Genomic DNA, 26,886 nt, shown 5'->3' on the forward strand with positions numbered 1-26,886 from the left:
GATACATTAAACGGTACCTACATAACACAGCGAAAAACACCATAAAAATATCTTATACTTATGGGTTTATTAATTCAGTATTTTTTAAAAATTTGTTCAAATACATTTTATGTAACATCAATAAGAATTGATATTTTATTTGAAATGAAATGACGCAGACAATGCATGCATGTCATGTTCAAAATTTTGTATTTATTTGCACCTATCAAATTTAAATTATACAACAAGACCAACAAAACTTGACAAACGGCTAAACCAGCTGTTTCGAACATGGGTTCCTTTTTACAGGCGATAATAGGTAATATCTCTGCAAATAAATGTCACAGTTTTGGGTCGTGGAGAGGTAAATCGTGGTCATCATTGCAGAATTTTTCACCAGGTTCACGTCACGTTTTGACCATATGTATAATAAAATTATACAATTATACATCATGAAAAAAAAAACCTCATATGGCTAAATCCTTGACCTCTGTAAGGCACCGTTCACGCATTTTGATGTACACGTATTTTCTGATAAATAGAAATAAGGAATGGTGGTATTCAAAATTATTTGTTGTCAATATTTTATTTATTTATTTTATTTTGTTTTATTTTATTGATTGATTGTTGACAGGGGAAGGTTTCTGAAATTTATATACCCCGGTAATTTAGTTCTCAACCATTTCAGAAATTGGCATACATGTAACATTAATATTGGATTGATGTTTTAATTACATGTACATGTAATTAAATAATTCCTTCAGACAAAGTGGCACAGACAATTTGTGTTCTCTTTTGAATTTACTGGCTGTGTGTAAATAGAAAAAAAGTAGAACAACTTGTCGATCAAAACCTAAATTTGTATTTACTGCACGCCAAATTCACAAAAATGAGATAAACCTAGTTTCACAATTGATAAACTAGGTTTATCGACTGTAAACTATAGTTTACAAACCGTAAACTATAGTTAACGATTCGTTAAGTATAGTTTTCATCTGTAAAACTATATTTAACGGTTGTTAACTATAGTTTACGAATTAAAATCTAAGTTTATCTGTCTGTAATAAGCGTTAACAATAGATTTTGTTGATAAAAATAGATTCACGTTTGTAAACTATAGTTTACAATCGTAAACTATAGTTAAGAGTTGTTAATCATAGTTTCACAAATCGTGAAACTATATTTATCAGATCGTTAACTATAGTTAACAGTTTGTAAACTATAGTTTACAAATCGTGAAACTGTATTTATCAGATAATCTATGTTTTGCAATCGCAAATGATTGTTTTCAGTGTTAAGTATAGTTTACGGTTGTGAAACATAGATTATCGCGTTAACTATGGTTTACGGATGTAAAATATACGAGATTAACGTTGTTAACTATAGTTTACAGTCCGTAAACTATAGTTTACAACCGATAAACCTAGTTTATCGATTGTGAAACTATATTTAGCTAATTTTTTTGAATTTGGCGTGCCACCTATGAATTAGAATTTTACCAGACATGGAGAAGGGAAAAGTACAGCTGAACTGAACACGGGTTAAAATGCGGTGTCCTTGTAAATGAATGTCCCAATTTTTATCATGGTGAAAATTTTAAAGGCCAGTTCTTTGTACCCTTACAAATCAATAACGACTTGAAAGGGCGCAATTCTATTCAGGTCATAATATGGTTAAGAATACAAATTAAAAATGCATTTCTTTACATTGTGGTGATGCATTCTATAATGATTTTTTAGGGATTGCAGCATGTTCAGTTCTGAGAGTATGTCCCGCTTCGGTGGGACTGACACGGTTAAATTATTTGTTCAAATAAAATCAATATTTAACGACAGGCTACGTCTTGCGAAGATTGTCTTACGAAGATTTTTAAATATTTCCATTTCTAATTTGTTTCTCTGTGATAACTCTTTGAAAGTTTTGGGAGTTTATTCTTGATAATTCTGCCGGCATGTAAATTAGGCAGGACGATAGGTCAGCAGCTAAGGAGGCTTAATACGCATGCAAATCTCGTGCGCATCTGTCTCTGTGTCTGACGCTAAGGAGGCCAAATATGCATGTAAATCTCGTGCGGTTGTCTTTGTGTTTGGCGTCAGTGTGCGAGGACTATTGAAATTGGCATTGAGGTCCTCGTGTAATTTAAATCTATTGGTCTACATTTTTAAAGTCTTAATCTACAATTTTATTTCACAATGAAATGGAAATATGAGGAATCACTGTCTAGTTAGGAGAGTATGCCAGGGACACCTACGATAGTGGGAAACATGGGATAATTTTAATTTTAGCAAATTATCCCACGTTTTCCACTATTGTTGATGCCCTGGCATACCCTCCTAACTAGACAGTGATTCCTTAAATAACCTCACCCTAGCTAATGATTTTTGTCTTTTCTCAATCATCTCCCCATTTCAAAGGGGTTGGCCCTTCAATGCAACAATTTTGCCTCTCTTTTTTTCCCTCAATTTTACCTTGATATTTATAAATCTATACCCGGTATAAAATTTCTGAGTATATAGCCAAATTTATTTTTTGGAAGGATTATATATAATTTATTATGTGTATTTGTTTTATGTATGATGACATGATATCAAAGTTCCCTTTCACCCAAGATCGATAATTCAAATATTTGTACCAACTTTGATTAAAATTGGTCAAGTGGTTCTTCTTCTTCCTTTGAATCACAAACCACCTTCAAGTGTATAGTCGTGATTGATGTACACTTGCCCATAGGGAAACAACGATCTATTTACAGTTCATCATATTAATATCATCATATCATGCAAGGGTGATTCCACAAATTTGAGACAAATTGTGTCACTCATGAAAAACACTCTAATATTCCTGTTAAATATAACAAAATTTCCCTGATTTTGTTCTAAATATTAAATAAAAAGATATTCTTTTTTGTATTGATGCGCAAAATGTTAAAGTTTGATTTTAATAATGAAAAATAATGTCACTGTGTCATGTATCAATGACGTATATCAGTGTCCCTATGATAGACTTTCCACTTTCTGTGGGTTTTTTTCACGCATCTAATTTTTGTTTTTCAGTTTTATTTGTCTTATTTATTCTAATACATTTCTCCTAAGTATGTTTCTTTTTTTATTCAGTAAGTTTTTTGATCATACTACTAAAATTTTGTTGTGTATTTTTGTGTCACTTAATATTTCGTCATGACCGAAACGATTGTGCAATCTGCTATTTAAAATAGAGTTACTGCCCTTTGAATTATTACTCTCCATAAAAGAAGGCTTATAAACTACTAAAAGTTTTGATGGCAGGAAAGGAACAGTGTAGGTCAAAAGGTTTAGAAGAAAAATCCCGTTGTAAGTATCTTTTTTTATTAGTTCCTTTATGGTTGATCATGACCGAATGTTCTAAAACACGATAATACAAATATTTCACATAGTAAACTTGTTCCAAACGGCTTTATTTAATGTTTCTGCAATGTTATGTACATCATTGTACCATCCATATAGTACGTATGGTGAGCTGATCAGGTAATAACTCAATTTATGTCATGACCAAAACTGTCATTTACCGCAACTTAATATGTTGTGGTCATGACAATAGTTACTATTTTCAACTCAAACTTTTTATCATTTATTAATTTTGCTAAAACAACAACATATATCATTAAATATTTTAAACTATCAACATTATAATTGATTTTTTATTTAATAAAGCATAAAACAATTGATTTTTTTAGTGTTTCGTAAAGAGTTGGACTTGACAGACAAAAATCATGCATAATTAAACCGTTTAATTTATTTGATGTTACATTGTTTTTTATTTTTATTTTTATTGGTGTTTTGGTGTTTTTATTTTAGAATTATTCATTGACATTTTTATATGTTTAATAAAGCAATGTCATGACCAAAAATTTGATGTCATGACCGAAAATTGTAGTCATGACCACAGCACCAGTCTTTCGTGCAAATAAAATTACATGCTATTAATTATTAGTAAAATATAAGCCTTAGTGATATAATTTACTTCATTTTATGCCTGTTACTTCCTAAAATGTATTAATATTTGTTTTTTACAGCAACAAAAATTGATTTTATAATTACACAAATAGCATATTTTTACATCTGGCGATTTATTTGGCCCTCCACAGAATAGAAACGTATTCCAAAATTCTACAACTTCTATTATATTACAGAATATTAATTTCCTTTTAATTGGTTAAAAAAATATTTCTTTTCAATATATAGAAAAATAGAAATTGCATGTTTTTATATCGTTGCGGTCATGACCAAAGCATAAAAAAATTGATTTTACTTCTTAAATTTAAGAAAATCTGTTTACTTTGACTTGTGACTATCGTTGAAATTAAAGAGCATATGTATTACAAAGCTCATTGAACCATGTTGGACAGAGAAAAAAGAAAGAGCAATATTAACTTCTTCACTTATGAAAATTGTCTCAAATTTGTGGAATCACCCGCAAATTGTCTTATCACATCATAATATATCTTCTTGAGAGAAGATGAAACTATGAACCGTTTTACAGACAGACAGACAGATGGATGGACAGAAGCGCTCTGATTCACTTAACCTCTTAGCTTAGGTGAGCTAAAAAAAAAAAAGAAAAAAAAACTCCACCACGAGTGAATCAATTTTATTTCCATTATGAGGTTCCGTAGAATAGACGCTCTTCAATATATGAAGGTAGAAAAGTGAAGAGTCACAGTGCGCCACTTTCCCACCTTGTAACTGTATGACTAACAACTAAACAAGTTGAAATACTATCATGATGTGTACATGTACTGTCGCTGTTATTTGTATTTCTGCATGAAGGTAACTGTGAGGTAAAGGGGCACTGTGTTGTCTTGTCAGTGATTGGTAAGATAAGTGACTATGATTAAAAGCTGTCACTTGGTTTGTCCAAACAACACGCACGACCCCATCCCACTACCTGACAGGGAGGCTGTCCACGTGGGTAGAAGTGAAGCCACCAGGTGTATCGACCCCAGGTGTTCCAGGAAGCAATGTAAACAGTTAGCTTAGTATGATAAGTGTTAAATTGTATGCTAATCTTGTAAATTATTGGGAAACTAAGTGTTTACATATGGACAGGTCCAGTACAATCAGTACATTTAGCTACGTAGGTAGAATTACCTACGTAGCTTTATTTACCTACCTCAGGTAGCTTGATTTAGCTACCAAATGAATTTATTTCTATAAAAAAGCATTTTTCTCAGGATGTGCAAAAACTATCATTTTGATGCAGTGATCATTTTCAACTTTGAACTCATCTGAAAACAATTCATGAAAAATTCCCTCTTGAAGAAATGTCTTTTTCTGCGCAATTGCAATCAAAGTTTTGAAAGTTTTGGGGCTATGTATGACAGTTAGAGCAGTTACTCCTTGAATGAAATGACAAAGAAGTCCAGTTCCGGTTAACACGACAATAGGTCGGTAATTATTCAGCACAATGTGAAGTAATCATACTCAGTCATGCCTCATCGCACGTACAGCTAACCAAATAATGGAAATGCATGTTTTGCTCTAAATTGACCAAACACAGCGATGTTTAAACTATCTCTGCTTTGGAATGTTTTTTAAAGTCTCCCTAGTATAAATATCAATAGTCATTTAACTGCGATTTTTTGTCTCTTTTCCATAAAAAGAAAAGTTACATTGAAATAGCTAAATAAAGCTACCTGAGGTAGGTAAATAAAGCTACGTAGGTAATTCTACCTACGTAGCTAAATGTACTGATTGTACTGGACCTGATGGAGATGGATGTCAATAAATTTGAAATGGTCCCGATTTCTTACTCTTATATAGAAAAACACGCTTATAACAAAGTGCCAGTGAATGTTTTTATTTCTGCTAAAGCAAAATTCATTATAATATATAAGGGCTCGACATTAACTTTTTTCCCTACTTGTCCATTCGGACAAGTGACCAAGATATTTACTTGTCCGAACTTCAACTTCACTTGTCCGAAAAAATTTTCATTGAATATCTTATTCTGTCAACTTGAAAACTATTACATAAATGAAAAAAAAATTAAACGTGCCTGATTTATTAGTCTTGTTATTGATAAAAAAGACAAACACATATAAAACAAAATTTTTTCTACACAACCTGACCTGACAACAACATAAATGTTTGCAAGTGAATTTGTAATTCAATCAGATTTATTCCAAATCGGCAAACATTCAAGATCCACGCCATGCAATGGTATGGATGCAATTAGTGAATATCGATCCCGATCAAGTGTAAACTTCAACTTACATAGCGATTGATATCGGGATCGAAATTCGGGTTTATGTACTGCTTCCGTTTGTATTCGATAAACTTATCAATTAAATCAATAGTTGTTTTTTTTTATTATTATTCAAAGACTTCTTTACATGAAAAATCACTTGTCCAATCGGACAAGTGCCCAGCAATATTCACTTGTCCGTAATTGTTTTTCATTGGTACCGGACAAGCGGACAAGCGTTAATGTCGAGCCCTGATATTTTATAAAAATATGAAAATCACTTTTTTATAACCACTAAATCAAATAAATTTTAAGCATGTTTGCTTTATAATGCATGTTTTACCAGGGACCTACCGGTATATACTAACGGGATAGGCAACTCCTTCATCGCCATGTTTATTTACCCAAAACATTACGCACAACACTACAAGTTTTTCAGTTTACGTTTATTCCCAGTAAACAGGATGTTTTCTGATTATTATCATTTATTCCTTTTATGTATTGGAATTGATTTATTAATAAATTTTAAAGCATAATGGAAGTATAATTTAGATGACTGCCGTCATGAGAAAAGGGCCCTTATCTTTTGACGTCACAATGCTCAAAAAACGACGTCAAAGTCGCGGTATTGCAAACACGGAAGTAATTTTTGTTGACTGTATTTTGTAAACAAGAAATGAAATTGAATTTCAAAGCGTAACAAAAATTTGAAACTTGATCATGTTGATGCGGACATTTATTAATAGGTATATGATATTATTACAATTTAGTACGTAAATTTATTCATAATTTTGTTAAAAGTATTTAACTTGATGGTGATATACGCGGCATTGGACATGCACGTTGCTAGCTCTGGAACAGCGATTAAAACGATGTCTATAAATGAATAAATTAAAGATGCTGCATATTTGTTTTCTGAGCAATTTACAAATGATGAAATTTGAATTCATGTTTAGAAGTCTTGATATTAAAAGGTATATTCCATGTACACGTATATTTTTTTTTTTCAGAGAACCGAGATAGAGAGAGAGAAGAGCGAGCGCGAGATCTATGCACATATAGTAATTAGCGTTCTTGAAAAATATATACAATGGTTTAAAACGTATTTAGCCATTTTAATCTTAATTCATAGTTAATCATACTGATATACCCCGATAACCAGCCTTCAGGGAACTGTCGAGTTTAAAATGTGTGTAAAACAAAAGGGGGGGGGGGTATAAGAAGACAAGCCAAAAAAATCTCCGAATAAAAAGTCCGATAAAAGCTAAGAAACATAATCCCTCTTTGATTGAATAAAGATACTGGTTACATGAGAGATCTAAACCTTCTACATCAACAATAAATATTTTTTACTAAATTAACAGCAATAGAATATGCTAAGGGAAAAATATGGATGATGGGGATGCCAGGAAAATTTTGCTTATAAAAACTAATTTAAAATGATTAAATAAATACATTCAAAGCAATTGTATGGTAGAAATTACTATTGTTTCAAATTTCTGAAATTGTTCCGATAAAATGAATGAATGAAATCCCACTGGAACATATTTTGCAACATGTTAAGAAATTAAATACTGCTATTGTAGACTTTTCCCAAAAGCTGTATACCCAATGTTGAAGAAATGAACAATATAGACAGTGATATTATGAATGAGGATATTTATAAACAAAAAGGAAAAAAAACCTATAGATTAAGCCAAAAGACGTACGAATTTCTGGATAACATCAGATATATGGCTACATCTCTTGAGAATACATCACTAAAAGAGCAAGAAGTATGTGACAAATTCTTATGGGTGTAATTTCCAAAAGTTATGAAAATGTTTAAAATCTTTAAAAACTTTAATGAGCATGAAATATATATCACTGACTATTGAATTCATGATATGAAATAAATAAAGTCACATTTTGCGTTGAAATCTTCAACTCTGATACATGCATCAATACCCGGTATATCTCGACATTAATTTCTTAAGGCTCCGAGATAAGACTTTATATCATAATCCTATCATGACTCTACGGAAAGTAATTAATAAACAAACACATTTTTTTTCTTCTTTTAAATAAAATACCCCGGTATAATACAGTCACACACAAGTAGCAACGGGGGTTGGGGGTGCACATTGAAAGTCCGCCCCTCCCCCCTACCTCCACACACACAAGTATCAAAGAAGACTGAACCTACCCCCCCCCTTCCCCAACGGCGAAATTGGATTTGAGTTTCGACACCCCCTTTTTTGGTTGGAGTAGGTTTTTTTAAGGTATTTTTTTTCCTGACTGAACCCCCCCTTCTATATTCAAACAAGTTGTGAGGGGACAGGCAAGGTACGGGTCAATTTTTTTTTTGTTGTTGATATGTTTGGTATGCATGTTCTGAAGTAATAACTAGGGAAAAAATGGTTTGCCTAAATATTTTCAGCGAGAGAGAGTCAAATTAGAGCGGTATATTATTAGCTCTACTGGTCAGAGACCAGAAGAGCTTATGCGATAGTAATGCGTCCGGCGTCCGTCCGTCTGTCCGTCTGTCTGTCTGTCTGTCCGTCTGTCCGTCTGTCTGTAAACAATTTTTCAAAATGCTACTCCTCCTACAGTTTTGGTCTAATTTCAATATAACTTGGCACACAAGTAGACTACACTAAGATACATAATTCTGTATATCGGATTTTGATTTCGATGAACGGTGTTGCCGTGGTTACTAAAAATAGAAATTTCTGTGAAATTCTTTCAAAACCCTACTCCTCCTACAGTTTTGGTCTGATTTCAGTATAACTTGGCACACAAGTAGACTACACTAAGATACATAATTCTGTTTATCGGTTTTTGATTTTGATGAACGGTGTTGCCGTGGTTACTAAAAATAGAAATTTCTGTGAAATTCTTTCAAAATGCTACTCCTCCTACAGTTTTGGTTTGATTTCATTATAACTTAGCACACAAGTAGACTACACTAAGATACATAATTCTGTTTATCGGTTTTTGATTTCGATGAACGGTGTTGCCGTGGTTACTAAAAATAGAAATTTCTGTGAAATTCTTTCAAAATGCTACTCCTCCTACAGTTTTGGTCTGATTTCAGTATTACTTGGCAAACAAGTAGAATACACTAAGATACGTAATTCTATTTATCGGTTTTTGATTTTGATGAACGGTGTTGTCGTGGTTACTAAAAATAGAAATTTCAGTGAAATTCTTACAAAATCCAATTCCTCCTACAGTTTTGGTTTGATTTCATTATAACTTGGCACACAAGTAGAATACACTAAGATACATAATTCTTTTTATTGGTTTTTGATTTTGATGAACGGTGTTGCCTCGGTTACTAAAAATAGAAATATCTGTAAAATTGTTTCAAAATGCTACTCCTCCTACAGTTTTGGTCTGATTTCAATATAACTTGGCACATAAGTAGAATACACTAAGATACATAATTCCGTGTATCGAATTTTAATTTTGATGAACGGTGTTGCGTGGTTACTAAAAATAGAAATGTCTGTAAAATTGTTTCAAAATGCTACTCCTCCTACAGTTTTGGTCTGTTTTCAGTATAACTTGGCACACAAGTAGACTACACTAAGAACATAAAGAGACTTTATCAACGATCAGTATTCTATTTAGTTTCAAATCCCAGCTGCTTAAGTACTTTTCTCTTCCTTTGCTATATGTTCAAACCAGTAGAGCTTCAGTCTCGACAGAGACTTCTGGTTACTTAATTAACAGTATCGCCTCATACAAAAAGCATTAACGAAAGTTGGTCGTAACAGTTCATTATTGGATAAGACAATCGCATCGAAATCTGAAAAACTTATAAGATATCAAGTTAATTAGCCATTGTCACGGAGGAAAATGAATAGATGATCGTTCCTGGCCGTAAAAAAATTGTTTTGCTTGTCAAGGAAAATTTGGTGGTTGAAAGTGCCCACAACTGAAAAAAATATAGCTGCCCCCCTCCCCCCCCCCCCCACCCCACCCCCCCTCAACTGAAATGGCTTCCTAAGGACCTGCCGTTCTTGCGTAAAAATATATTAGTATTCATTCAGTCTCAAATAGATTTCGTCAAAAATTTAATGGAACTGTAATTTCGGACACAAAAGTCAAGCACCTTTAAGTGTACATATAATAAAATGAGGCAAGAACAGCACAATTCCCATCTCCTTGATTAAATTATACAATATTATACATAAATCATTTGTTTGAGATCATACATGTATATATGGGTCATTTTCAAAAAAAGTTCACTTTTTTGTCTTTTGATCAGAATAATAGGAAAAACATTCTTAAGAGTGAAATTTTTTTCCCCGTTGGTTAATATGTTACATTAAAAGTTTAAATCTAAAGTTTAAACTTATCTATAACTAGTTATAGATAAGTTTAAACTTTAGATTTAAACTTTTAATGTAACAAATATACATGGTCATACAGCTGATAAGTTATTTTATGATCATCTCCCAGGTGTTTTATGAAAAATATTCTATGCATTCCGAGTAAAATTTAACAGTAAAAGCATGTCTCTTCAACAAAAATTTTATAACTCGCTTAGTTAAATGATTGGGAAAATATTACCCTGTGAAGATATGTACAAATTTTGCACCTCATATTAATTGAATTCATTTACAGATTAATTTAATATGATTGTTTTACTTATGCCACCCACTAAATACTAGTATTGTGCATTTAACATTCAGGAAGTGACATGTCCTACAAGTTTATGTCATTCCTGTTACCAAAAAGAAAATGTTGAAATAAAAGTTATCTCACTTTCCTAGGAACTGTTTTCATGATCCACATTATATCATCATTTTCTGTTGTCTCAAGTTTATGAGCACCATGATTTGAAAGTGAGTAAAGAAAGGGTTCAAAGGTCGATAAGTTTGTCTTATTGGTAGAGTATAATTAAAATACGTCCTATCTGTTACCTTCATATTATGCAAGTACTCTTTAAATTGTTTATTCTGCTAGAACAATTAGATTAACTAAGTTACAAAGAAATGGTTTCAATGTCTCAATGATGCAAAAAGAGTACGTTATACTAACTAACTGGTGATTTATATGAGAAACGTCCATCCTGTTACTGTCATTCCTTTTACCATTAATATGGTAACAGTAAGGAAAACTGGACTTCATATCTTGAGTTTTAACAATAAAAACAATTACTATTATTTTTCTACGTAATATAAGTTTAATAACACATGTTAAAAAACTTTGTAAATCATATTGAAATTTGTTTGTGCTTCAGATAGTGCCATTATAACTTAAACATGCACTCTTGTAACAGAATGGACAGAAATTGCAACAGGAGGGACAAATTATCCTGGTATTTATATACCTATTTAAGTTTTATCATTTGTTTTTCTTAAAATTATGAAAAATTCTTAGTTTTGCAACAGCATAGAGTACCCTTAATAAACAAAAATTGAAGTGATAAATATTTTAATAGCACTTTACAATTAAATTTTGTAACAGGATGGACATAAATGTCTTTTATTGTCTCGAATTTGCCAGATTTGACAAAATTATGTTTTTATTTTCTACATTTCTGTCTCTTTTCATAACCAATAAAGTTAAAAAAAAGTCAATTTTTATTTAAAATGTAGATTTCATTGTCCATCCTGTTACACTATTTGGTCCATCCTGTTACTGTTTTGTCCTTCCTGTTACCCCAGTCCTTACTGTTACCAGTATATTTTCCTAGTTTAATTTGCTTTGGCAGAGCACCTGTTTAAATAACTTTCTGTAATTGTTTATTCTAATCACAAAAATAATGTACAAGAATGTTTTTTTCAACTTCAGCATATAAACATTCTGCAATAAGGCTTTTCATGAAGAGAAACCCGTAGATTTTGCTTCTGTTTGGTATATGGTAGTTTGACATGCTTTTAAACGCTCATATATTAGATGAATGTCAGACATCTCGGCATTCAATGATATTTTTTTTCATTTTTTAACGATATACAAAAGATCATTTGATGAAAATTTTGAAATAGAGTTTTACAGCTCTTTTTATGAAAATAACAGTGCATTTTGCGAGGGATGCCCCGTTTTGCGCACAGTGTCCTTCTGCATGGGATTCTCTCTCTATATACATTTCTTTTAATCTTAAGTGTTACAAGTGCTTTATATATTTTATAGATTGAATTAGATTATTTTATATAAAAAGAATAATTTGTATGGATATAAACAAATATTATTTCCCTACTGATTATGTTATAAAGCATTCCTAGATTCTGTCTAGACCCCCCTTTTTTCTACAAAATTACTAGCTCTGTTCTAAAATTAGCATGAAAATAGTAATAACATACGAAATCCCTTAAGAATAATTACATAAGGTCGCTTGGAAGAAAAAATTAAATACTTTCTCAAGTTTTTATTTCTCAAAACGATTGATGTTATTTAAATAACATGTAATTTTAAGATTTTTTGAAAATTGAATTAGACACAGGCGACGTCATTACGTTTTCAATGAGTAACGTCAAAGTTATTTTTGGAGCGCCTCACTAAAATGCTCATAAAATACCGAAAAAGAGAGATATTTTCAAAATTTATGTTTATTTGCATTCAGAAAGAGTCCGGCTATCAAAATTTACCAAAAAGTCAATTTGTGAAAATTTGACCTTAAGGGCCCTTTTCTCGTGACGGCAGTCAAATATAAAGAAAACAAACACTGAAATCAGCGATTTCTCGGAAATATGGCCAATCGGGGGCATGTGCTGATTTTGCTTAAAACAAAATTACTACTAAGATAAGGAGTATAATATGTGCTAAAAACAAATCTTGAATGATTTTTTGACAGATATTTAAAGGATTTGATCTCAAATATGCGATAGCTTTAGAGATATAATTAATTAAAGTTGATTTACGAAATCCCGTGACTTACGAGATATCGCGAGACTTGCGGTAGTTGCCTATCCCGTTAGTATTTAGGTCTCTGGTTTTACTGTATTTCTTACTAGATATGATAGAATTGTTAGTTGTAAGATTATAAATGAAATGTTGTAACTATGTTGATTTTTTGTTCAATGTAGCCATGCATTGAAAAGTTCGGTTTTTTTTTTTAATTTGAAAATTTAGTGGAGGTGACTGCTGATTGGTGGACTGGAGAAGTGACGGTCAAACAGCTGGGTGCCAACTCCTCGGCCATTGATGGAATAGAGTTAGAGAAAGGTACTGAATAAAGAAAAGGATTGTCAGGACTATCATTCACATGTATTTCAGTATTGATTAAATACAAAACATACACTGTATATCATGAGCAGAGGATTGCAAGAATCTTGAACAACTCAGACTACCTGTGAAAATATTGGTATCAAATTTGTGATAGCAATGTACTTATACATGCAAAGAGAATATTTTTTAAGCCTGCAGCTACCTACAAGCAGTTTTACTTGTACTGAATTTTAGCAATTTTATCAATTGTATGAAAGCATCTTAAATCAATGGAATGTGTAGACTGATATTGGATTCATTATTGAGTCCAAGTGTCGAACTATTTTGTCAAGGTATGTATTAAATCTGTTTGATATAATGTATTGCAGACAGAATATGCAAGCTCTCAGCAGATGGCACTATATATCTTTTGGCTGGATTGTATCCTCAGAAAGTAAAATTCAAATACGTGAGATCCCCAAAATCAACCAATACAGTAACAACTGAGGACCCCAAAAACAATTTAAAGGAAAAGAAGCGGCAATCAGCCAAAAGGCCTGCATCTGATATCACAGATTCGGGTCAGGAGGCAAAGAAGCCTAGAAAATCTGACACAAAGGATAATGGGGGGTCAAATGATGTAGATACGAAGAATGATTCAGCAAATACAACTATAGAGGAAGATGAGGAGGATATAAAACTTCTGGAACAAAAATTAAAAATTCTAAAGAAAAATGCTGCTGAGAAAAAGTTTACTTTCACTTCAGACAGTCAAGATGTGCCATCTAAAAATGGACAGAAAACCATCTTGACTGGGGGAAAAGAAAAGGCAGCTGCTGTTGAATCACCAAAGAAACATTCAACTCAGAACTCTGGATCTGGTTCATCCAAGAGTCCTTCAGCTATGAACACTTCAGCTGGATCTGGTTCTACAGGTAAATCTGTTCAGGTAACAGAGGGTCCACCAGCAACAGAGACTAAATGGCAGCAATTTGAGAAACTGTATGTGTGTACACGGAAAGGGGTGATGGCCAGAAGTAAGGTAAGATATAATATTTTGAATTATGTGAAATATTCAATTAATAACACATTTAAACTTATTGCATGCTTGAAGATTGTTTGGGTACTTGACATTTAAATCTTTCAAAACATTCAGTGAAAATGATTCTTCTCTAATCGACATTATCATGCGAGACAAAATTCTGAAAAAAAACTTGTGCATGATGTTTTTTTTTCTTAGATTGCTGGGTTTGATATTGATGGAACCATTATAACAACCCAGTCTGGTAAAACGTTTCCTACTCACTCTGGTGACTGGAGGTAAGTACCAATCTATATCAGGGATCAACATTAATATGTGTAATTGCCTCAGGCAAGTAAATGTTTAGTTTGGGCAAGGTTGGATTTACTTGCATGAAGGACAATTGAATCTGAAACATGCCTTACAATACACCTGTGATTTTTTTAGGGAGGTGAAGGAGTTGTTTGTCAGATTATTTAGTCCATATTTAGACCATGTTATCATTGGCATTTCAGAATTCTTTATCCGGAGATTCCAGGGAGGCTGAAAAAATTGCATAACGATGGCTACAAGATTGTCTTCTTTACAAACCAGGTAAGAATGAGATCACTTCGTAGTAAATAAAAGATTGATTTCTTTAAAAATCGGGTACAAATAACATAATAATTAAAATCCAAAACAAGATTACACTGTATAGTGGAAGATGTTTTCATGTATCTGTTTTATGTTTGACAGCTGGGTGTTTCTAGAGGAAAGACTACTATTGAAGAATTAAAGACTAAATTTAGCAGTGTTCTTGATAAACTTGGAGTTCCTGCACAGGTATTTTTTTGGCATAAATTAATTTTATTGAAACGTCATCAGAGTTTTCTCAAGTCCTGCTGTTTGTTCTGAACAAGAATTGAGTAAAATGGTATATGTTTAGAGAAAAATTGTCCACAAAATTAACTGCTACCGGTAATTCTCTACAACTCTACAATTTTTATGTTAATTTACCATGGAAAATAATGTCTTGTTTAATCTATCAAGTTTGATAATATAACACAAGTGTATACAATTTGCTGATAGATTCTTATATCCACTGGGGGTGGAGTCTACCGGAAGCCAGCCCGAGGAATGTGGGACTTTCTGTGTCAGGTAAAAAAAAATCATTGAGTGAGCAATCACTCAGTGATTCACACTTAATATCATGAAAAAAAAATATTAAGTGTGTGTAAAAAATAGTCAACTTCCTAGTCTTAAAAATGCAATGATGTAAGTTATGAGATTCAGTATGTATTGAGATGTTAAACTCTATTTTTACTTTTCAGAAAGCCAATAATGGTGTTAAAATTGATATTAATGACAGCTTATATGTGGGAGGTAAGCAATTATTTTGTCTCAAGGTCATGGCCATAAAGGTTGATATTTCAAACTGTATGCAAATGATATATGATGTACCTTTTCACCATTTATCTTGGTGCTCTTTAGATGCTGCTGGGAGGCCAGAGAAATGGGCAGCCAAAAAGAAGAAGGATTTTTCTTGCAGTGATAGGCTGGTAAGAGATTGCAGAGTAATATGACTGATACTATTAAAGTGTTTTTGTTTCATATAACATTAATATGTGTCCTTTTTATTTGGCCATGAAATATAATGTCACACAGATAAGTTGCTCTGATTCAGGTCAGTTTTTTTTTTTGAACACATTTTTGCACTGACAAAGAAAAGATGATTTTAATTCCAGTTTTCCCTGAATATTGGGCTGAGATTTTACACTCCTGAGGAGTTCTTCATGTTCCAGAAGGCAGCTCCTTTTTCTTTACCAGAGTTTGACCCAGTTAGTATCAAAAGTGAAAAATGGGTGGAATTTTTTAAGTCTCCAGATTATACAATAGCAAATCATTCTTATGCTTTTAACATCTATATTTCAGAGAGCCATAGACACACGTGCCCCCCTTTTAGATCCTCCCAGTGCCTCTGTAACCTCTAAATCACAGGAGGTTGTTGTCTTGGTAGGATTTCCAGCCTGTAAGTTGTATATTATTTTAATATTATGAAGTCTCCTTAGCATTTATGTTAAACAAAGCAATCTGAATGAGTAAATATGGTTCTCTCCTTGCTCTCTCACATTTGTAAATTTTCAAAAAAGGATTGCTTTGTAAAGGGGGATAAATATGTACATTTATATACTATAAGGGAAAAGTTAATTTTCTTAACAGATTCTAAGCAGATTATATGGTTGTGTTTTTTTTTTCAGGTGGAAAATCATTCTTTTCAAAAACTTATATGATTCCTAAAGGATATGTGCATGTCAATAGGGTAAGAATGTACAGAATATTTAATAAGTATATACTGTTAGGGTTCTCAGGGACCTATATACTAACTGGATAATCAAATCTCGCGATATCTTGTAAGTCCTGGGATTTTGTAAGAATACTTTAATCAATTATATCTGTAATGCTATCAAATTTTTCAGATCAAAATCTTTAATTATATATCAAAAATTTATTCAAGATTTGTTTTTTAGCAGGATTATTCTCCTTAGTAGTAATTTCATTTTATTCAAAATCAGCACATTCCTCTGATCGGCGGTATTTCCAAGAATTCACCGATTGCTTTGTTTATTTTCTTTATATTTAAATTATATTAAAATTTATGCTTCAAAAATTATTAAAAATCCATTTCAATACATGAAAGGAAAAAATGACATTAATCAGAAAACAGGCTATTTACTGGGAATAAATGTAGTTTGAAAAATTGTAGTGTTGTGCGTGATTTTTTGGGTAAATAAACATGGCGATGAAGGAGTTGCCTATCCCTTTAGTATATAGGTCCTGATACTGTAGGCTGATCAAGGTTAGGAAAGACCTGAAAAGTCTGTAAAGGAAATAAAGATGTATACTTAATGTACCAGAAAAAATTTAAAATTTAATAAACTTCTAAAATATTTAAATATAAATATGATTTTTTTTTTACATCATAATACTGATAATGTTTTTGAGGCAAAGGTGATGTAAAAAGCTGGTAGTGCATATGTATGAAAATAAACTTGAGCTATGCACATTTATGTAAAAGATAAAAGTCAGGCACAGTACAGTGCTCATGTGTATGAAAGATGGTTTTACAAAAAAAATTCTTCAATAGGACACTCTAGGAACTTGGAAGAAATGTGTAGATATGTGTGCCAAGTCACTGAGAGAGGGACAGAGTGTTGTCATTGATAATACTAACCCAGACAAAGAAACCAGGCAGAGGTAACTACACACAGTACTCCATAAAGTACAATATAAGTACACTAAGTCACTGAGAGAGGGACAGAGTGTTGTCATTGATAATACTAACCCAGACAAAGAAACCAGGCAGAGGTAACTACTCACAGTACTCCATAAAGTACAATATAAGTACACCTAGTCACTGAGGGAGGGACAGAGTGTTGTCATTGATAATACTAACCCAGACAAAGAATCCAGGCAGAGGTAACTACTCACAATACTTAGTACAATATTAGTACACTAAGTCACTGAGAGAGGGACAGAGTGTTGTCATTGATAATACTAACCCAGACAAAGAATCCAGGCAGAGGTAACTACTCACAATACTTAGTACAATATTAGTACACTAAGTCACTGAGAGAGGGACAGAGTGTTGTCATTGATAATACTAACCCAGACAAAGAATCCAGGCAGAGGTAACTACACACAATACTTAGTACAATATTAGTACACTAAGTCACTGAGAGAGGGACAGAGTGTTGTCATTGATAATACTAACCCTGACAAAGAAACCAGGCAGAGGTAACTACTCACAATACTTAGTACAATATTAGTACACTAAGTCACTGAGAGAGGGACAGAGTGTTGTCATTGATAATACTAACCCTGACAAAGAATCCAGGCAGAGGTAACTACTCACAATACTTAGTACAATATTAGTACACTAAGTCACTGAGAGAGGGACAGAGTGTGGTCATTGATAATACTAACCCAGACAAAGAAACCAGGCAGAGGTAACTACACACAGTACTCCATAAAGTACAATATAAGTACACTGAGTCACTGAGAGAGGGACAGAGTGTGGTCATTGATAATACTAACCCAGACAAAGAAACCAGGCAGAGGTAACTACACACAGTACTCCATAAAGTACAATATAAGTACACTAAGTCACTGAGAGAGGGACAGAGTGTGGTCATTGATAATACTAACCCTGACAAAGAAACCAAGCAGAGGTAACTACACACAGTACTCCATAAAGTACAATATAAGTACACTAAGTCACTGAGAGAGGGACAGGGTGTGGTCATTGATAATACTAACCCTGACAAAGAAACCAGGCAGAGGTAACTACACACAGTACTCCATAAAGTACAATATAAGTACATACACTAAGTCACTGAGAGAGGGACAGAGTGTGGTCATTGATAATACTAACCCTGACAAAGAAACTAGACAGAGGTAACTACACACAGTACTCCATAAAGTACAATATAAGTACACTAAGTCACTGAGGGAGGGACAGAGTGTTTTCATTGATAATGCTAACCCAGACAAAGAAACCAAACAATGGTAAGTACTTACAATACTCCACATATTAGTACAGAGTCACAGAGAGAGGGACCGTGTTACATCATCTATCTGTATTCTCTTGCAGTAAAACATATTCAGGAAAGGGTAATTTTCCCTTGTTATAAATATAATTTATTATATCCAGAAACTTTGCGGTTTATTAAAATATTTTAAAGCCATGGGGAATGAAAATCGCTTCACTGTAAGATTTAATTCTTGATTTTGCTACTAAAAGATTTTTTTTTCACTCTTAAGGTATATAAACTGTGCCAAGACAGCAAAGGTACCCTGTAGATGTTTTTTCTTCACTGCCACAATAACACAGGCCAGACACAATGAAAGGGTAGGTATATCAGGGGAGGAGAGGGGGGGGGGGTATTACATATGTAAAGGCTTAACATAAAGTACAGCATAACATAACAAGGAGCTGTGATGGAGCCAGCTTTGAGGCATTGATAAACATTCAGCAGAAATAGATAAAACAATTTGAATTAAGATACATATACTCGTATTCAAATAATTTATATGATGAAAACCACTTTTCTTTGCATATTTTATGACATTTGTACATGTACTGATGAAAATATTTTATTTATTCATAGTACAGGGAGATGATTGACAAGTCTCACCAACCAATCAATGACATGATAATGAACACATTCAAGTGAGTAGCAAAACAGAGTGAGGAAGAATTATTTTGTTCCTTTTCTTTTACACTAAATGTAATTTTTAACCTCTAGATAAAGGAATCGGTATTTCTTTAAGTTTTAATATATCATTTATTCTACAGATCTAAACTAAAGACTCCAGAGTTATCTGAGGGCTTCAAAGAAATTGTGCGAGTTAATTTTGTGCCGAAATTCAAGGATTCTGAAAATGAGAGACTGTACAAACAATATTTGTTGGAAAAGTGAAATGCACAACACAAACAATTTATCTTTATATATTATTGCATGCATCAACATGATTTTAAATAAAGAATTGTTTATAAGTTTTACTGACTTAGCTCTTTTTGATGCTTTTAGTGAAGAAATGTTACTTGTACATATTACATGTATATAAGACAGTAAGGATATCATAACCTAAACTGGAACTCGTACTATTAGATTTTATAGAGTTATCAGCACACAATCTGACACTTTTAGCTCACCTCAACAAAGTTGGAGGGTGCTTATGAAGTACCCTTGATGTCAGCATCCCATATGAAAGTTTTTGGAGCAGATTTCTTTTCAAGCACTTTTATGCCCTACATTAATTACAGATTCATGGAGAATCTTTACAGTATGTGTGTTTCATTGTACCAGTCAAGGTTTCAGTTGCTTTAATTTCAGCTGAAGAATAACCATGATGCATCAAACATGCACATTACCAGCTGTATTTGGCCTACATTTCAGGATGAATGACCAGGTTTTCAGAGCAAGTTCTCTCGAAAGCTACAATCTGCCCTACCTCGACCAAACTTGTATGGATCATGTATCTCAGGGTGCACACTAGATGCTGACTTTGACCTACATTTCAGATGTATGACCATGCAGGTTAAAATTATAAGACTTATGCTAATCATTGAACTTTGCACTGAAGAAACATTTATTGATGCACACTACGACAGTTGCTCTGGATACTGGATTTGATCTACATTTTCCAGAAAAATGACCTTATTAAAAAGTTTTAGAGCAGGTCTATTCCTAAGTAACCAAGACCTACCTAAATCAAATTTGCATGTATGATGCATCTAGGGATGCAAACCACTAGATTATTAGTTTAGCATTGGATTTTGACTTGCTTGAAAGACAAGATTTGTTAAGGTGAGATCTGTAATCTCGGATCATCTATTTCTTGTATTGAAACACAGATTTAAACCTGACAAGATTAACCTCCTTTACTTGGCATAAATCATTTAATCATAAAACGCATGAAATTCCTTTGGGTTTTGAAGAATTTATTTTAAAAATTTAATGTAATTTTTTTTGTTAACAACAGAGAACACATTGTGGTACCATCATACATGTGAAAAGTATAAAATAGGCTAATCTTTTTCCTTATTTGCACTCAAAGGCATTCTGCACAACAAATAAATAGAATTGCAAGTAGTTTGTTGATACAAATATGTCATATGACCTCAATCTCATTCCAACTGCTGAACTGAGGTTTTGATGCCCCTTCACGTCTCTGTTAACATGGTCAGAATATACATAGCTTTCGTAACCAGTCATGTTCTTCGTCTCCAGGATTGTCCAGTCAAGTTAATACTGTATCAGTCATTTTCACAGTACTACATTTGTATTAGCTTCACATTTCCCCACACTGCGTTATGACTACAGCTATCTTTGGCTTGTTGTTTGGCCCTGTCGGCACATTCTCAATTTTTCTTAAAACCAGAAGTCCATCGATTACTTTTCCTGAAATGAACAACAGATCTGTAATTAATTACAGGTTTTATCTAACAGGTAAAGTACATTTTTAATTTTTTTCCCTTTGTTTACAAAGATGTTATGATGTACATAATCTGCAGCAAGGGAGAAGAATTGGAGCATTTCAAGTAGACAACTACTATTGTGAACTATTTTTAATTTTCAAAAATTTACATTCAGATAAGTTATTTTTTAGAATATTATGAGAAAAACCATACCAAATACAACATGCTTGTTGTCCAGGAAATCACACGCTGCACACGTGATGAAGAATTGACAGCCATTTGTGTCTCTGCCGCTGTTTGCCTGAGGTAAATACGAAATTAGTCTGTTTCAAATACACAAAAAAAATCATTTGGCTTGATAAGTATAGCGCAAATAGTGTTGCAAAAGGGAACAAAGTTTCTATCAATTATTAAATTGAATTGGTAGCACACTATAGTAATTGATAAGTTAACTACATGTATTACATTAAATAAATTAGGTTAACCATGTAATGTTAAGATATTCACAAAAATTAAAACAAATATTCAATACAAATCACACAAGTTCAAAACATGCATTAGCTTGAGAATTAGAGTTATGTCCTTGGGTAATATTTAATTCTCATAAAATGACTGTACCATAGAAAGCATTCCAGGTCCAGTGTGTTTAAGTTTAAAATTTTCGTCGGCAAAGGGTCCTCCTCCATAAATGCTGCAGACACCAGTGCCATCTCCCTGTAATCAGAAAGTAACAACTGAAGAGTTGAATGAAATATGTGTATCATACAGCCTTGGTGTGTAAAGGTTGAAGTTTAGCTGGGATATACATTATTTACAAGGTGGTCCTCAACTTAAGAGTTCTGTTTGAAAAAAAATGGTGCATACACAAATATAAAGTATATATTGTATATATCAATATAAAATATAAAGCAATTTTGAAGGGATCAATATTAAACTAAGAATCTCTACAATGATAGTAAAAAAAAGTAAAAGAATGATATATCTATTACATATAGTTCAGGACAACCACAATACAAAGTCTGTTGAGCGAAGGGTTCTCCAAATATTGGGCAGACAAAATCTTTATTTAATAACCTTACCACATTAGCATTACATTATGTCATTCAATAATAGATTCAATTTAAGGTCATACGCAACGTAGTTTGAATTTTAATGGGTTCTTCCCTGGAGTTAAAGAGTTCCACTGAATGAAGGACCTGTGTGCAATACTTTTAATGTCTATATAGGGCTAGACAAATAGCACTGCCCGATGCCCGGGACAACCAGTTTTGGTTGGTGGGCAAGTAATTTGATAACAGGTGCCTGCCCGCGGACAGGTGATTTTCCAATTAACCAAAAAAAAATCATGACTGATATACTCAAATATCTTTTGCGTTATCGCTTTAAAAGTATCATGAATCCCAGTAAAGCACTTGTTTTCACTGCTGTTGACCACTACATCGCTGCATATGCGTACATTGAATAGTCGGATCTCCTCTAGATTTTACCAATTAACATATTGTTAAAATATGCAGATGTCGTAAAACATAGAGTTACCAATGTCCAAAAAAATATCGTATGGGAATTTAGACATTTATTGTAAAAATATTAAATTTCAGATGCTAGTGGTATTAAATTTGTTGTTGATTGCTGTTCCCTGGCAATCACACAGCCATGATGTTGATCCCTTAATTGAAATGCAGTAATGTTCTGTTCACAGACTCGCGCTCGTGTTGTTTGTAGGTTTGTTCGTGATTTTATAGATCTATGGTGGTCTTAGTGTATTGTTAGGTGTCTCACTCAAGAAATAATTTAATATCAATACTTCAATTCTATGTAATTTAAGAAAAAGGTGGGACAAGCATAATTTTTGGTAGGACAGGTAGTTTTACAATAGTAACCTGTCCAAGGGCAAGTACTGCAAAATTGTATTTGTCTACCCCTGGTCTATATATGGATTTGTACACCTCTTCTAAAACATATTTTGATGAAAAAAAATCTGAAATTGATGTTTTGTAATTTTTGTACATTTTTCGTTGAATAATGCAAAAATTTTCATAATTTGATATCTTTTCAAAACCCCTGGTAACACATGCTGATTTTTTGTCTAAGAACATGTCATGGTCTTATAAGTTTAAATTTAGAATATGATATCTTGAAAAATTATGAGTAGGTAAGGTACCTTGCGTATGTCCTTAATCATAAAAGTCCTAATTTGCCAATATAGTCACCCCTCTGCTTTTCTGGCACAACCAAAAAAAAAAATGCAAGAGAAAAAAACATTACCTTTAAAAAGTCACCGCCTTGTACCATGAAATCTTTAATCACCCTGAAAAATTATTTAAAATTTATTAGGAATTCTCATACCATTTTTAAATGTATGTAACAGGAATGTCGAAAAAATTATGGGACAGACAAAATTTCCAATGGGGTCCCTAAAGTCTAAAGGTGGTCTTCCAAGTCCCAACTGAATTATTTTTACTTCCTGTCCACTGGCAAAAAAAACCCGCCTGGTTATCACATGTTTAATAGACAGAATTTTTGATTCTTAGTTAGATTTGGAATATTTTTCAGTGAGAATAAAAGTTGAAATTTAAAACTTTATTAAAATTATATTAACATTGAACAATTTTGAGAAATATCTCTTGTTGAAGCAGAATGTTAGGATAAGGAGGCCTTTAAATAGAGCAGAAGCTGGATTATTCTGATTGAAATGCCAAAGAAAACTCATCATGATTTGTTTAAGTTCACATTACCTATGAAATGTACAGGCTTTGAATCCCATTGGCACGCCATCCTTCCTATATTCCCCTGTGCAAAATTGTCTGTATAGATAAAAAGAATTATTTTAATGGCCACTGAGTATATAAAAGAGCATTTCTGATGACATTTTATATTAAAGCTCTTACCTAACAACTGAAGTTTTGCTATCTACGAAAAAACTCTGTGATTCTTTCAATATCAATGACTTCTTATAATGTACATATACATGTTTTTGGTTCTTCATTAAAACTTACCTGAAGTTCTCCGCCGTTTTTGGAACAACATCAGCAAACAACTCAAATTTTATCCGTCCAATATCCTAAAATATCAAAACATACACACAAAAAGAAAATCGCATTTGATTTTGCATTTAGTATAGATTCGGCCATTTAATTGACACTTTCAATCCATTATCCTATTTTCATGATAGGAGGAAATTCGAGTTACTTCAATATTTATTGTGCTATGAAAAGTAGAAAGGAAATCAATCATCTTTCTTTGTGATAAAGAGGTATTTATTGTAAATACTTGCTACATACAGTGTTGCCAATCGAAACATCAAAGAAGACAACAGGATTATTTGGGTTTGTTACTTTTTCCATGCCTATCCAACGTTTTGGGAATTTGTACAGTTACCTCGTACTAGAAATCATTCATAGTTATTATTATTTTTTTTATTTTTATCCTCTCATATTTTAAAAATTATTTCATATTCCTAATAAGCATATGAAAAACTAGTAAATTTTCTAAATTTTAATTTTTGTTTTTAATACATGCACTTTTCTTAAAAATACTAAAGTACGAACTAATCTTATTTTATTTTCCCTTTTCGCACATGCGCAGTCGACTTTCATATTTGTTGACAGGAGTATCGAAGTCGAAGAAATTAGTATTGTAAGTATTTAGTTTTTAATGTTTAGTACTTTAAATTGATTAACATTTTGTGTATGTTAAGAGTGATTTATGTGTTATTTCCTTCAAAAATTATATAAATGAACAGAAGGAACGTCAAATTGCCCTGATCCCTGCAAGCTACATTACAGATAGTGAGATACAAATAATAGTTTCGCTTTATCTGATGGGGCAGTGCAATGCATATACATACTAAAGTTCGTTGAGTTTTGGTCCATAATTATCTGAATGTAAACTTGCAGTTTTCCAAAGGGCAAAAGCAACCCTTCATTGCAAGGTCGGCAAAACAGGGTATCGTACAGTATCAGGTCTGTAATTAATCTCAGCGAGATGTCGTAGGGACTAAATATTTTGGTCTTACGTCCACTACGACATCTCAGACCTACTATAGTTCATTCCTATAGGAAATAGTAGTAGAACGAATTATTCAAAGAAGACTATTGTGGAACTCGCAGCAACGGAGGCTTACATGAATGGGATATATTTATAGGAAAAATCAACAACCTTATATATTGTTGGATTTAAACCTTTTAAAGGTAAGAAAGAAAAGTTTTATCATGATAGAGACTTATTAGTAATATCAGTTTAGTGTGAAGTTAAATTCAAGTTATGCATTACGTCACAATCTTTTTCGACAGATGTATCCAGCGTAAACAATTCAGCCGCCACTGTGATTGGTCAACTCATATTATCAACATGGAAATAGTCTGTTGCATGAGCAACCAATCAGGGATTAGAAGAAACTTCCAGTCGTAAAGCTTGCGCAGGGTTTTAAACTGACTTTAATCCTTGATCGCCATGTGGGCTACTAAACCTTGCAATTCTGGGGCCCACATCAAAATTTATTCGCCCACATGTGGGCTACTAAACCTTGCAATTCTGGGGCCCACATCAAAATTTATTCGCCCACAAAATATCACACCTCCTATTGAATAAAAATGCAACAACCCCATTTTTCGTTGTTTTTTTTTTTTAATCATGTTTCGTGTTTCTTTTCTATCCGTAAAAACATTATGCACGACTTATCTAAATTTGAAGTAGAACACTTTTGTTTAAAAAGATTGATATGGTTATTAAACATCATACATTCAAGCACATGGCAGGTTTTTTCACAGATACAACCAAGATATATTTTGTTTTGTTTGGCTCATTGACGCGTCGATGCCACAGTGTGTCAGTCACAATCACTCAGACGCTTTATGTATAAGTACTTCTAACTGGTAAATATAAAGCACTTTGCTGATTACGAAATTTTTCAGGAGAAAAAAATCGGAACATTCGGACAAAATTGAAAAACAAATATTTATCAACGTAAATTTTCTAATCGCCACGTGGGCTACTTGAACGTAATTTTAAGGCGCCCCCAAGGAATATTGGTCTCAAATTGCGAGTGGGCGACTGTTAATTTCAAACCCTGTTGCGGTTAGGAGGCGTGTACTTTACCTTGAGCGCAGCTGTCAGCATAGGTTGTGATGTAATGCAAAACTTCACATGTAACTGAAATTACTAATAAAGGGATGTCCAAAGGAAAAAGTTGAAGCGAGCAGCTAATTCATTTCAGCCCGTTTTGATTGAAACAAGCGGTCAAAGTTCTAAGCAAAAAATCCCTATTGAAATCATGATGCATGGAACTGGACTGAGATGTCGTAGTGGACGTCAGACCAAAATTTTTAGTCCCCTGGTATGACATCTCACTGAGATTAGTCTGTAATATTAGATGGTAACACAGAATACACTTTCTTCAGTTCACATTGGATAATTTATGCTAAAAAGCTTTGTATCAAATAATCTCACTTGCCTTTATATTTCATAGTTTATATATGAAAAAAAATCTCTCATCAATCTGATTATAATTAGAACAATTTTATATCACGGGTAAAAACTTCTAAAAATTACAACTCACAAATAA

At 32.8% G+C, this 26,886-nt stretch overlaps 2 protein-coding genes across 2 annotated transcripts; one reads left to right on the forward strand and one right to left on the reverse strand.

The window, feature by feature from the left end:
* Positions 1 to 4,642: 4,642 nt before the first annotated feature.
* On the forward strand, positions 4,643 to 19,866 carry LOC134278290 (bifunctional polynucleotide phosphatase/kinase-like). The gene is made up of 16 exons (XM_062760607.1): positions 4,643 to 4,977; positions 13,267 to 13,359; positions 13,731 to 14,383; positions 14,582 to 14,661; positions 14,878 to 14,956; positions 15,098 to 15,184; positions 15,431 to 15,499; positions 15,673 to 15,724; positions 15,833 to 15,900; positions 16,087 to 16,179; positions 16,274 to 16,370; positions 16,600 to 16,661; positions 17,487 to 17,596; positions 19,163 to 19,250; positions 19,510 to 19,571; positions 19,698 to 19,866. Exons 1-16 carry the CDS (start codon positions 4,845 to 4,847, stop codon positions 19,819 to 19,821), a joined length of 1,950 nt encoding a protein of 649 aa, XP_062616591.1. The 5' UTR covers positions 4,643 to 4,844; the 3' UTR covers positions 19,822 to 19,866.
* Positions 19,867 to 20,841: 975 nt separating this feature from the next.
* On the reverse strand, positions 20,842 to 24,723 carry LOC134278289 (peptidyl-prolyl cis-trans isomerase H-like). Its single transcript, XM_062760605.1, has 7 exons — positions 24,605 to 24,723; positions 24,320 to 24,384; positions 24,059 to 24,127; positions 23,589 to 23,631; positions 21,942 to 22,037; positions 21,537 to 21,624; positions 20,842 to 21,306 (listed from the first exon to the last, which is right to left on the reverse strand). The coding sequence occupies exons 1-7, from the start codon at positions 24,665 to 24,667 to the stop codon at positions 21,197 to 21,199; spliced, it is 534 nt and encodes a 177-aa protein (XP_062616589.1). The 5' UTR covers positions 24,668 to 24,723; the 3' UTR covers positions 20,842 to 21,196.
* Between the last annotated feature and the right edge of the window lie 2,163 nt (positions 24,724 to 26,886).

Source organism: Saccostrea cucullata, unplaced genomic scaffold (assembly GCF_032062105.1).
Source record: "Saccostrea cucullata isolate Sc308-1 unplaced genomic scaffold, CSIRO_AGI_Scuc_v1 ctg6601, whole genome shotgun sequence".
Taxonomy (NCBI): domain Eukaryota; kingdom Metazoa; phylum Mollusca; class Bivalvia; order Ostreida; family Ostreidae; genus Saccostrea; species Saccostrea cuccullata.